Source organism: Brassica oleracea, chromosome C2, assembly GCF_000695525.1.
Source record: "Brassica oleracea var. oleracea cultivar TO1000 chromosome C2, BOL, whole genome shotgun sequence".
NCBI lineage: Eukaryota > Viridiplantae > Streptophyta > Magnoliopsida > Brassicales > Brassicaceae > Brassica > Brassica oleracea.
The window spans coordinates 46891419-46904126 of record NC_027749.1 but is presented as its reverse complement, the minus strand read 5'-3'; the positions used below and the strand labels follow the sequence as shown (position 1 = coordinate 46904126).

At 28.2% G+C, this 12708-nt stretch overlaps 2 protein-coding genes across 2 annotated transcripts in view; one reads left to right on the top strand and one right to left on the bottom strand.

Moving 5' to 3' along the window:
- Positions 1-8195: 8195 nt before the first annotated feature.
- On the bottom strand, positions 8196-8832 carry LOC106326323 (protein GLUTAMINE DUMPER 6-like). Its single transcript, XM_013764331.1, has one exon. It carries the CDS (start codon positions 8734-8736, stop codon positions 8392-8394), a length of 345 nt encoding a protein of 114 aa, XP_013619785.1. The 5' UTR covers positions 8737-8832; the 3' UTR covers positions 8196-8391.
- Positions 8833-9780: 948 nt separating this feature from the next.
- Positions 9781-12708, top strand: part of LOC106326177 — a 6478-nt gene continuing 3550 nt past the window's right edge. The window contains exon 1 of the mRNA XM_013764197.1: positions 9781-10155. The gene's annotated coding sequence lies outside the window, so the exon portion shown is untranslated. The remainder of the gene's footprint in view (positions 10156-12708) is intronic.

Here is a 12708-nt window from a genome sequence, read left to right as displayed (position 1 = left end):
GGCGGAAGATTGAAATAATCGACGAAATCGACAAAATCGTCGCTCCACAAGGAGCCAGAAATTAAATACATAACCATCACTCAAATATGAGTCATAGGAGTCATCAACTCTCAAAACTCTCGCCACACTGGGAGAGAGAACCCGATGAGAGACAACTTGATGCCTCACACACCACAAACTCTAAGATAACTCCACCGAAGCAAGGAAAAAACCACCAGACACAACAAGCAGCGAACCGACCTTAGCAACACTGATAACATCAAACACAGTCCAGATCTAAACTGAGACCCTCAGATCTGAACCATCGAGTTTCGGAAGAACACACTTACTCCACAAAATAAAGTAAAAGAGCTGAAAACAAAGAGAGCAGAGAGAAAATGAGAAGAGTCAGAAATAATGACACAAGAAGGGGTTTCGGAAACCGCCAAAAACACGCGGCGACGCCGGAGGAACAAAGAGATGAAGAGAAAATCATATGTCTCCAGTTCGTCTTTGACCTTTTGATCTTTGATTCAAAAATATATTAACATTTGAGTTTATAGTTTAGTGACTATTGTTTAGGGTTTAGTATTTAAGGAGTGTGATTGAGTTTATAAATTTCAATCAATAATTTTTAAACTTTATAAATAATTTGGGAGGATCAGTTTAGTCTTTTTCATCACAAATTTAAGGTATTTATAAAAAAAATAATCATCATTTAAAGATAAATCTAAAAATGTTATCAAGTTTGTGGTAAAATTATAGCTTTTCCTTATAAAATTCAGACTTAGTTTTATTGTAATTGTTGTATGAGATGGTTAATTTTCTTTTTTGGCCCTTGTATCTAGAGTTTCAAGTCTTATGCATGTCTTTTTTACCTATAATAAGTTAATTATGACCCAAATAAAATCTAGTTATGCCTCCACCACTGTCCATATCATACGTAGCTATTTTTATGGGAAAATGATTGTTAACTACGTGAAGTATTAGCCGTCATATGACCAACCATGCAAACTAAAGTAATGTATACCTAACTGCACGAAATATATGTTATGCATGACAACATCCCTAAACTTAATGATGTTATGTAGTTAACATCACAAGTTTAATTTCATTTATCCAAAAAGTGATGTAGATGTCAGATACCGTTTAAATCTCTCGTTTTATCAATTAAAATATGACGTACCTGATAGTAATTAAACTAAAATTAGTTTTTCACCCGCGTTTAAAAGTGTAAGAATATTTTTAACAAAATCTAATTTACAAAATCAATATGTTTTATAAAATTTTGGTAAGTAGTGTTATAACATTTTTATTTTACTGTATTTGAAAACTATATAATTATATTATTTTATTTATATTAAATATGAAATTTATATAAGATATTATTTAATTTTGTTTTTTTTAAATTATTTTAATATGTTTTGTTATTAAATTTTAATAGAATTTATGTAATCCCCTAGAATATATTTGCGAAGTGATTTTGTCACATGTCCTCTCTACAATCAATTTCACAAAATAAATACGACATGGCTACTGAAATTGATGACATGACTACTAGAAAAATATGACATGGATAATTTCATTTAATATTGATTTATATTTTTGACAAACTTATTAGAATATGATAACAATTCATATATTACATTTAATATTGATATTTCTTTTTGGTAAACTTTTTTAAAATATGGTAATAGTTCATACATCATCTATAAAATAAATATATTCATATATAACATTTCAAATTTCAAAATATTATTATTTTTGTATAATTATACAATTTGTATTACTAAAGCTTTCAAAAATTTCTACAATTTTTTTAAACATTTAATTATCTAATCGTTAGATCATTAGTTTTTTATATACCTACAAATTTTATAAATATTGTTTAGGCTAAATTTTTTATAATTATACAATGTTATATCATTTTTATTAGTTTTATACAAATTGATTTAATATATATCAAATCTATATTAAATAGTAGTAAGAAAATAGTAAAATCTATAGTATTTAATAAAATTTATTTTTAAATATAAGTTAGATTTAAAAATTCCTTACTGCACATGGTGCAGGACAACACCTAGTTCAATTGATAAATTGTGTGTTATATACATATTTCATCAATTTTTTTTATTATAAAACTTATTTGATGTCAATTTATTGATTCTAACATTTTATTTGTTTAATATAAATTAATTAAATTAATGAATCATATTATTTATATTTTTATAAAAATATTACATTCATTTAAACTTAGTAAAACTTTCATATTAGATTCTTATTCTTAGATTATTTTTATTCTTAAAAGTATATAATTAATAATTATATATGCAAGATTATATTTGATTGAAGTTGACATCAAATAAGTTTTAAACAAATAAAATGTGAAAGTTAATAAATTGACGTCAAATAAGTTTTATAATTAAAAATTTATCAAATAAGTATATATCACACAATTAATCAAATGAATTAGAGAACTTTTATTAAAAATTCATCATAAAACAGATTGAAATAATTAAAAAACAAAATTGCACAATATCTTATATAACTTTCATATTTAATATAAATATAAATAATATAATTATATAGTTTTCAAATACACTAAAATATAAAACACTACTTATCAAAATATGTTAAAACATATTGATTTTGTAAATTAGATTTTGTTAAAAATATCCTTATGCTTTTAAAACGTTGGTTGAAATCTAATTTTAATTAAATTATGGCCGGGTCGGTCATGTTTTAATTGATGAAACAAGATATTTAAACGGTCTCTGACATATATATCATTTTTGGATGAATGAAACTAAACTCATGATGTTAACCACATACAGAGAAGCCTACTAATGTGTGGCCACTGGTGGGATTTACATGGGGTGATCACCAGCCCTCCTGGATGCCTCGGCGGGCTCCCCGGCTAAGCTCCGGTGGACAGTCATTGGCGCTAGTCGGATCCTCTCGAGGCTCCGGATACCAGGATCATTAAAAAAAAATAATATATATATATATCATTAAGTTGAGGGATGTTGTCATGCATAACATATACTTCGTGTAGGTAGGTATACATTAATTTAGTTTGCATGGTTAGACATATGATGACCAATACTTCATGTAGTCATCAATCATTTTTCCTATTTTTATCGAGGAATTGATTTTTTTACCGCACTTGGAATAATTAGAAATGTTTTTGGTATGTAGTCTATGCTTTTGCTCTTGTAAATAGATAAAAGCTAGATAGTAGCATAAAGAAAAATAACGATAAAAAGAACTGAATGAACAAGTGGTAGGGATTTCTTGGTAAGGGATTATTGAGCCTTAGCTCAATTGCATTCAGTATTGAGTAGTTGATTGTCAACCGTGTTCTTCGTTAGCTGCTCGGATGGAGAGCCGTTATCTTGTGGCTTTCCTCAGATGAAGCTTGTTCTTGAGTGATGGTTGCTCGTAGTTCCTTTCTGGAACTTATGTTGGAGCTCTTCTCGCATCTCGATAAATCGACCGTCGACAATGCTTTCTCGTTTATTCCAGCTTATGTACTCGTTGTCCTTCGCACTTATGCTCACGGGTTGTATATATGTTTCAGAAGTCTTTAGTTCTCCCTTCCTTGTTTTATTTTAAATGGTGTAATCTTTGTTATGTTTAGTTCTGGCTCTGGGTGGTAAAGTTTACCGCGCCGGTTTATGGCTCCGAAAAGTTTTTGTACCTTTGTCGGTTTCATGTATGTCACTGTTATTTAAATATTGATCTAAAAGATGACAAAAAAACAAATGGTAGGGAAAACCTACAAATATACCATTATCGACAGTAGCAGTATATAGATAAACCATTCAAAGACCATAAATATTTTGAAGGGCTGTTTTGAGAAAAAGCTCATCATTTGCCTACAAAAGCCAGCTGGTGTGAAGTATAGTTCGTGCAGAGTTCCAAACCTTTAAGCTTCGTTCATTTCTTTAACCTTTATGCTTCATCCATTTCTTTTTACTTTTAGTTCAGGCCTACAGTTTCTTTTGTATATTATATATTGTCACGACCAGCTCCTGGTATCAAAATATAACCATCAACATTTGATGGCTTTTGAAAAACTTTTAAAAGGTTAAGTAGCGGTAACCCACTTGTCTTTTGGACTAAGTCTAACCTAATCAACTCTGTAATGTTTTGAAAGTAGCAACTTATATATTACTATTTCCGTCCCCTATAAAATGTCTTAAAAAAAAATTGATTTTTCAAAATATAAGGTGTGTAGATATTTTTAAGAGAATTTTAACTTTACTGAAAATTGGTTGATTAATAATAATTTACTGCGTTATTTCTGATTGGTAACTCAATTAAAATTTATATTATTAATAATTATTTTTTAAAAATAATATATGTATATATATATATATATATATATATATATAGTTCTTGTGTTTTACCTAAACATTTCTATAATATTATTTGAAAAGTCAGTTTATTATGTGTCGCACTCACGATAATTCTCACGATGGTTGATTACGATGATACCCTTAATGAATTAAAAATATTACATTTAAATACTATTACTGAATTTTTTTATTTAGTTTCCTTTTTAAAAAAAATTCAAATAACATATATAATAAAAAAAGGAAACATTTATAAAGTTAAAAAAAAAAATTAAAAACGAAAAACATATGTATATATAATATGATTTCATTAAAGAGAAAAATTCACAAAATGGAAATATTTCGTTTAAAAAATACTTTTAAATAACATAAAATATACTTTTGAAGTAATAAAATATTTCTTTATATCTATATTTTCTTAGATGAAAATATGTATTTTCATATAATGTGATTTCATAAAACAACATTCACACACATAATCTAGATATTAGAAAAATTAATTCATAATTTAAACAATACAAAAATATATATTTTCAAAGTAATAGAAATAATTTTTATATATCTATCTATTTTCTTTGATGATTACATAAAATAATTAAGTAACATAAACTGATATATGTTTAATTGACTAAAAATAGTTTATAATTAGTATTATTGAAATGTTTTATTTATTTTTCATATATTTAGTTGACTATAATATCTTTCAATTATGGAAAAAAAACTATAAATTGTATTCTTACTTATATAATATGATTTTTTTAAATGCAATCACACAATTTTTTTAAACTGCTTATTTTTAAGAGATATTAAAAGAAGAATTAACTGTAAACATCTTTTGATCAAATAATTACAAAATATTTTAAATAACATAACACTATATACTTTAACGAGGTAGATATATTATATTTTTATCATTATTAAAATTATTTGTTTTCATAATATTAAATCTGCTTTTAAATTTTATGTTTTATGTTTGTGGAACTTAATATAACTATAATTAAAATACCAAAGCAAATATTAATTCTCATTTCTAAGATTATTTAAAATAAATTTCACTTTACCATTTTAGTTTAATTATTTTAAATATTGATATGTATTCATGAGCTTCCAAAAATGTATTAGTTACTTATATATGTAACTTCATATTGATCATCACTTTATTTTCTGATATATATTTTTTTAAATCAAGATATAATATGATAAATATTATGAAAATACATTCACATTTAAACAATAAATAAAATTAATTTGATTTTACTTAATTATAAAAAAATATACTTCAGTTTGACTAATCCATGTTATATCTAAAATCATATATTTAATTACAATAAGAATATATAATTTATAATAATCATTTATTTTATAAATGTAAATTATAGGATAACTCAAAACATATTAACAAATGAAAATAAAATAATAACCAACTGTTATAATTTAGTTCTTTTGTAAAATTTATATATATGCATGAGACTGTAGAATATTATCGTTATAGTAATTTACATAATTTGGAATCAGAAATTTTAGTTTATTTGAACAAATGAAAATAAAATATTAACCAACTGTTATAATTTAGTTCTTTTGTAAAATTTATATATGTGCATGATACTGTAGAATATTATCGTTATAGTAATTTACATAATTTGGAATCAGACACTTTAGTTTATTTTATACTACATTCTAAGACCAATATATCTTAAGTTCAACATAATCTTCCTCAAATATATTTACATATCTAAGCCAACAACCAACGTAAATGAAAATTAGAAAATTAATCATAATTTTAATATATTTAAAATAAAGAAATTATTATAGTTGAATTCAGAAAAATAGATGCAATCTAATATACCCAAATGATAACTAAATAGACTCTAAAAAACAACAAAACTGACTAGATATAATATATCTAAAATCATATATCTAATTAAAGAAATATAATATTATTAATATAAATTATGCATACAAATTATAAATTCATTTAAAATTAAAAATAAATAACAATCAATTATTATAGTATATTTACTTGTAAATATTTATACCCGTGTATGAGCACATGAAAATCACCTAGTTTTATATTATAGAAAGAGCAAGTATATTTTAACTGGGAAAGTAGCTTATTTCCCTATGAACTAGTTGTTCCCGGTTTTTTCACACACGAACTTTTAAGTCATGCCAAAAACCACATGAACAACGGAAAAATAATTTATTCCCCTATGAACTAGTTGTTTCCGGCTATTTCACACACAAACTTTTAGGTCATGCCAAAAACCACATGAAAAATTCTATTTTTTGAATTACATACACAAACTATCAATTTTAAACTAATTTCCCTAAAACCGTAAATGGTGTTGTTTAAACGTTAACTTGGTTTATGACAGGTAGATAGTCTGTTTCATTTAGGTTGACAAAAATAGAATACTATGCCGTTTTGTTCTTCTTCTTTTTGTCAACTGCTCTTCTTCTTCAGAAATCTTTTTACTCTTCATCATCAACTGAGGATACAAAAATTTATTCTTAATTTTCGAGTTATATGACATAGTAACTGGGTGGATAGATATTTTCGAGTTATATGACATAAAGCATATAAAGAGATCGTATGACATTAATTTCTGGATTGAAGAGAATATATAAATTCCTGCAGGACCAGAACCTGAGAGTAACATCCGCTTATGGAACCAATCAAGCGTCCTAGACTACGTCAATTTTATAGTTCCTTGTGACAATACATGGAGATTGGTAAGTTAGTATTTGTTGATCTTCTTTCTTTATGTATCATGTAAAATGTTTTATTTTTCTGTATGATAATAAATTTTATCCCTAATTGATGATGAAGAGTAAAACGATTTCTGAAGAAGAAGAGAAGTTGACAAAAAGAAGAAGAAAAAGAAAAAAACGACGTAGTATTCTGTTTTTATCAACCCAAATTAAACCGTCTCAAGCTCCACCTATCATAAATCAAGTTAACGTTTAAATTACACTGTTACGGTTCTATGGGAATTAGTTTAAAATCGATAGTTTGTGCATGTAGTTGTTCATGTGGTTTTTGGCATGACTTAAAAGTTTGTGTGTGAAATAGCCGGGAACAACTAGTTCATAAGGGAATAAGTCATTTTTCCATTGTTCATGTGGTTTTTGCCATGACTTAAAAGTTCATGTGTGAAAAAGCCGGGAACAACTAGTTGGTAGGGGAATAAGCAATTTTTCCTATTTTAACTATATACAGTTTTATAGTTACCATTACCAACAATTACATAATTTAATAAAAACCTATCTGCCTAAGCAGCATAATTAAAGTGCACTTGAGAAAAGAGTGGCGACCACATAATAGCCACACAAAAGCAAAAGTAATATCCACTTTGGACCGTCCAACTCTTTGCGTTTTCAGGCCGCGGCGTCCACCACCAATACTCCAATAGACGCCAATCAATGTGAAAGTTATGAAATGCATTATTATATTTTCTTATGCTCTTATTATGTAACAAAATGCCACATCAAAGCAAAAAGCTTGCCTTTTTATCATTTATAATATTATTTTACTGTTATTTAGCCAATAGGCCCAATACCAGTAAACAATGGTCTGTAATTACTTGCTAAAGAGAAGAAGATGTAATTAGTAGCTTTCTACTAGCCCATAGTGTTGTTGCTTGGCATAATTGCTGATGAACAACATTGTAGGAGCAGTCGAAGACTAAAACGATCATCACTGAAAATTGGCACCGTATAAGTCATTTGCAATTTTCGAACCGAACATATGGTCATACGTTGTAGTAAAGATCTTAAAACCATAAAAAGACAAATTACATATTCTAAAGTTTTAACATCGTATTAAAGAGATATATAATTCATAGGCTATTCCAAATATATTCGATATAGTAATCTCAAGATTAAACAAAACTTTTGCAGTTCATAAGAAAGCATTAAACAAAACTTTATCTATACTATACCAGTCTACCACCCATCAAAAACAGTCGACTACTACAAAATTGCCGATGATTATTACAAAAGTTGAAATCTCTTATTCTTTGTGCTGGCAAAAGAAAAAAGAGAAGTAAATGAGTTAGGTTGAGACGACAGTAACATTGCCGCAGTTACAAGGATAAATGGAAGACGGTGGAGGAATCACCGGAACGGCCAAGCAACTAGGTTTATCCTCTCCGGCCAAAATCACTACGATCTTAGGTAAGTACTCTACCATAATAATCTTAGATTTGTTGTCTCCGGTGTCGTCCTCTTCGCCCACAGGATTGGTGTCATTAGAAGAAGATGAAGAAGAAGGAGTCTTTTTGTTTGTGCAGACCAATGAGAGTAATGCTAAAGCTATAAGCAAAATAAGCAAAAACAAACCACCAAAGAGGTATGGTATTGGTGACTTCCATATTTCTACTTTTGGTGTCGCCCTCATTTTTCTTTGTTCTTATTACTGTTTTTCTCACTTGTATTGTTGTAAGTTCAACTATGAAAAATTTAGTTTTGGGTATTGAAGAATTTATAGAGGAAAATTTGTAGGAAATTCCTTTTTTATTTAAATATTTGCTTACCGGGATGCCTTTGATCGCACTACGAGATTGTTTTTAAAAGTTCAAAATGAAGGAAGATTCCTTGTGCGTTCAGATATTCCTTTTCTCTGTTGCTAACTACAAATGTCGATTTTACTGTTAATATGTCATGTCGATGTCGCCATCCCAGTAACTTTAATGCTTCTTACATGTTTTACAGATTTTGTAAATTGAAACGCAGTACATGCAATATGTTTCTTCTTTTCTTAAAACGGGTACATGCAAAATGTTTTTTTAAGGGCTATATGCAAAAAACAGAGATAAATACACCGTGATAAAAACAGAGATAAATGTTGTTACCTTTTTTTCGTGGTCAACAAAAATGTTTAGTATTTAGTAATAATCAGAAAACTGCTAGAAAATTGATAGGCTTATCCACCGTGGCGATGTTGTCTTCGGTACATCAAATATATGTAGTTATAGCATCAAACCTCAAACGTAAGAAAATAAATAAAACAAATTTGTGGAACCGAATCAAGAGTAAAATTGATCAATGTGTTTCCATAATTTATAGTACACTTTGATATATTTTGCTGATGAGTTTTGTTTCCATAGTGTACATTATATTTTTTACAGGAACGCAAATGTATTTTATATTTATAAATTGAAATCATTATAGTTTTTACAACCGGTATATAATTTGGCTTTGTTTCTTATCCTTAATATAATCGTTTGCCCAAGAAAGAAAAAATCTTTTTTGAAGAAAAATACTTGAATTTGATCAATAATCTTCCCGTTTGCCTTGAGTAAATATGCATATAGCGGATCTCTCTCTCTCTCTCTCTATATATATATATATATATGTAAGAAATCGTTTAATTTATAAGAAACGATTTTTTTTTTTTTTTAACTAAAACTCTTTATTTATTTCATTGAATCAACCCCTTAATACAAGGCTCTACTTCCTACCTTAACCTATGCCCAGGGACTTAACAATGCCCTCAAAATAAACTCAACCAAAAACCCAAGGGGGTAGATGAGGAACTACTATCCAATCTCATGTTCCTAGAGATAGGGTCCAATCTCAATCTCAGAGTCTTCTTAACATCCTCAATAATAATCTGAGCAGATCTGCATATGTTAGTATGCAACCGTGAGTTTCTCTCCTTCCAGACCATATAAATAACCGCTTGAAAGGCCAGCTTAATGATAAGAAGGGTGTTTGTGTCTGATGTGGGTGCCTTCAACCATCTGAGACAATCCTCAAGCAGAGCAGGAGGCGACAGGTGGAGGCGGGAGCAGAAATAATTTCATATTTCAGCACTGTAAGTGCAGTCGAAACATAGATGTTGCCTGTAAGAAATCGTTTAATTTATAAGAAACGAATTTTTTGTTCTCATCTTGATGACTAGACGTGGTCATATGACTCGTATGAGATGCCAATTGGTATACATATATGCTCAAACTCTGCCACAAGTCTGTCCTGCCAAGTGTAGTTGAAGCTAGAATATGAGGAATTTTAGAGTATCTAAACTCGTTCTCATGAACCAGGGACGAGGTCCCGAGGATCATCGGGCTCGTCAGGGAGCTCACGTTATTATCTCGTAATAATCAAAGAACAAAGGCTATAGAGAGGCTCTCTTGTAAGTAATTAAACTAGATTTTAACCCGCACGTCCGTGCGGATTTTTTATATATTTTATAAATGTATTTGATATTATTACAAATATTATAAATATATAATTTTTATTTTAGTATTATATATTGTGTAAGTCTATAATATTATTGTATTTTTATTCAACATTATTAATATATAGTGATTTGTTTAATACATTTTACTTTGTTATTAATTTTTATTTCTTACTAATATACTTTCGAGTTAGATACAATAAAATAACAATATGAAATAATCAAATAGATAACCTCTTTCAAAATATATTTTTTCTTAGAAGTTTATATATTTTGCTATAATACATTTTTTTAATTAATTTATTTATATTATAGAAAATAAATATGTTTAAGATTATTTATATTTACATGTTGTGTTTAAAAAATATACTTTAACATATATTATTTTAGCATTTTACGGGATTTATAAGTAAAAAACTGTTTTGTTTAAATAATATAGTCTTATTATTTTAGTAAATTTTATACATAGTAACATCTATCATATTATTTTAGTAAATTTTATTGATATATGATATTTTTGTGATGTTAGGATATTAAGTTTTCTTTTTATTTTTATTTAAGATTTCAAAATATTAGTGCTTTAATGTTTACAACATATATAGTTTGTTTTTTCGTGGTGCATTTCAAAAATTTATTCTTTATTATCTATGATTTTATCTTTTGTAAAATTTGAAATTTATCATTTTGAGTTTGAATATTTATTTTTAAAATTTTATATTTTGGCAAGAAAACTTTGAAAAATTACACTACTATTTTTGAGTTTGGAAAATTACATGAAATTTTGAATTTGTTTTTGTTACTACATTAATAAGTTATTTTATAAAAATATTTGAATTTTTAGTATTATTTATAATATTTTCTCAAAGATTTTGCTATAATTTAAAATATAATTAAAATTTGATTTGTCATCAATATTTTAAATGAATTACTTAAATTTCATAGTTTTCTAATAACATATTTTCTAATAACATAGTTTTCTAATAATTAAAATTTGATTTGTCATTCTTTCCTTTTTAGACGGCACTCGTTCTCGGTGTCACACTCAATTCATTAGACAACCATTCACATAGGTCTTATCACTCATATAACCAGACTGGTTAACAATATTCTATGATCCTAGGTGTAATTCTTTCTACACATCCTAGCTTTCACAAACACACAAGTCAAACAATCGGATCAAAGAATTACATCACACAACCACATCATAGTCCATTAAAGTCCTTTAACAGTGTGAGCGTTCTAATGCAATATGTATTGTGCAGCTATCATCCTAGAATTAAATCATGATTTAATCAACCCTAGCTCCTCATTCAACAATATAAAGTAGCATGAGAAGAGATCTGGGTTAGAACACCTCATCTTAGCTTTAGATTTGGATCCGGATCTGGAAACAATAGATAAGAGATGTGATCTGGGAACAATAGCACACAGCCACCTCACCTTAGCTTTAGATCTCTCCTCTCTCTTTTGTTCATGGCGAGGAGAGAGAGAGCGATCACGGGGAGAGAAAAGAGAGAGAGAGTCGGCGACAAAGAGAGAGAGGAGAGAGAGAGAGAGTCAATTGCTAGAGTTTCCTGGCTTCGGAGTTTTTCTGCAGAGCTTTGCTTCTAGGTTTCTGATGAAAGACAAGAGAGCGAAAGTTTGCTTTTATAAGGAGCAGGGAAGGAAAGCCCTAGGATTTTCTTAGGACAGAACTTAGGTTCACCCCCTAAGGTGAACCTTTAAATTCACCCCACCCTTTAGAACCAATCAAAGTAACACATAGATTATTAATTAAAAAACATTAAATTAAATAAAAAAATAGCTACAAAAAATAAAACGCTAATTTTAACGACGCTAACGCTTCCAGCTAAACCCTAAACCCTAAATCTTAAATTCTAAATCCTATACCCTAAATTCTAAACCCAAATCCAAACCCCTAAACCCAAACCCTATACCCTAAACCCTAATCCCTAATCCTAGACCCTAAACCCAAATTATATACCTTAAACCCAAAAACTAGACTATAAACCTAAACTCTATACTCTAAACCCAAGTCATAGACCCTAAACCCAAACCGTAAATCTTAAACCCAAATTATATACCCTAAACCCAAAACTTTAACCATAAGTCCAAACGGTAAATCATAAACCCAAACCGTAAATCCTAAACCTAAAACCTATACCCTAAACCCAAATCCTAGACCTAAAA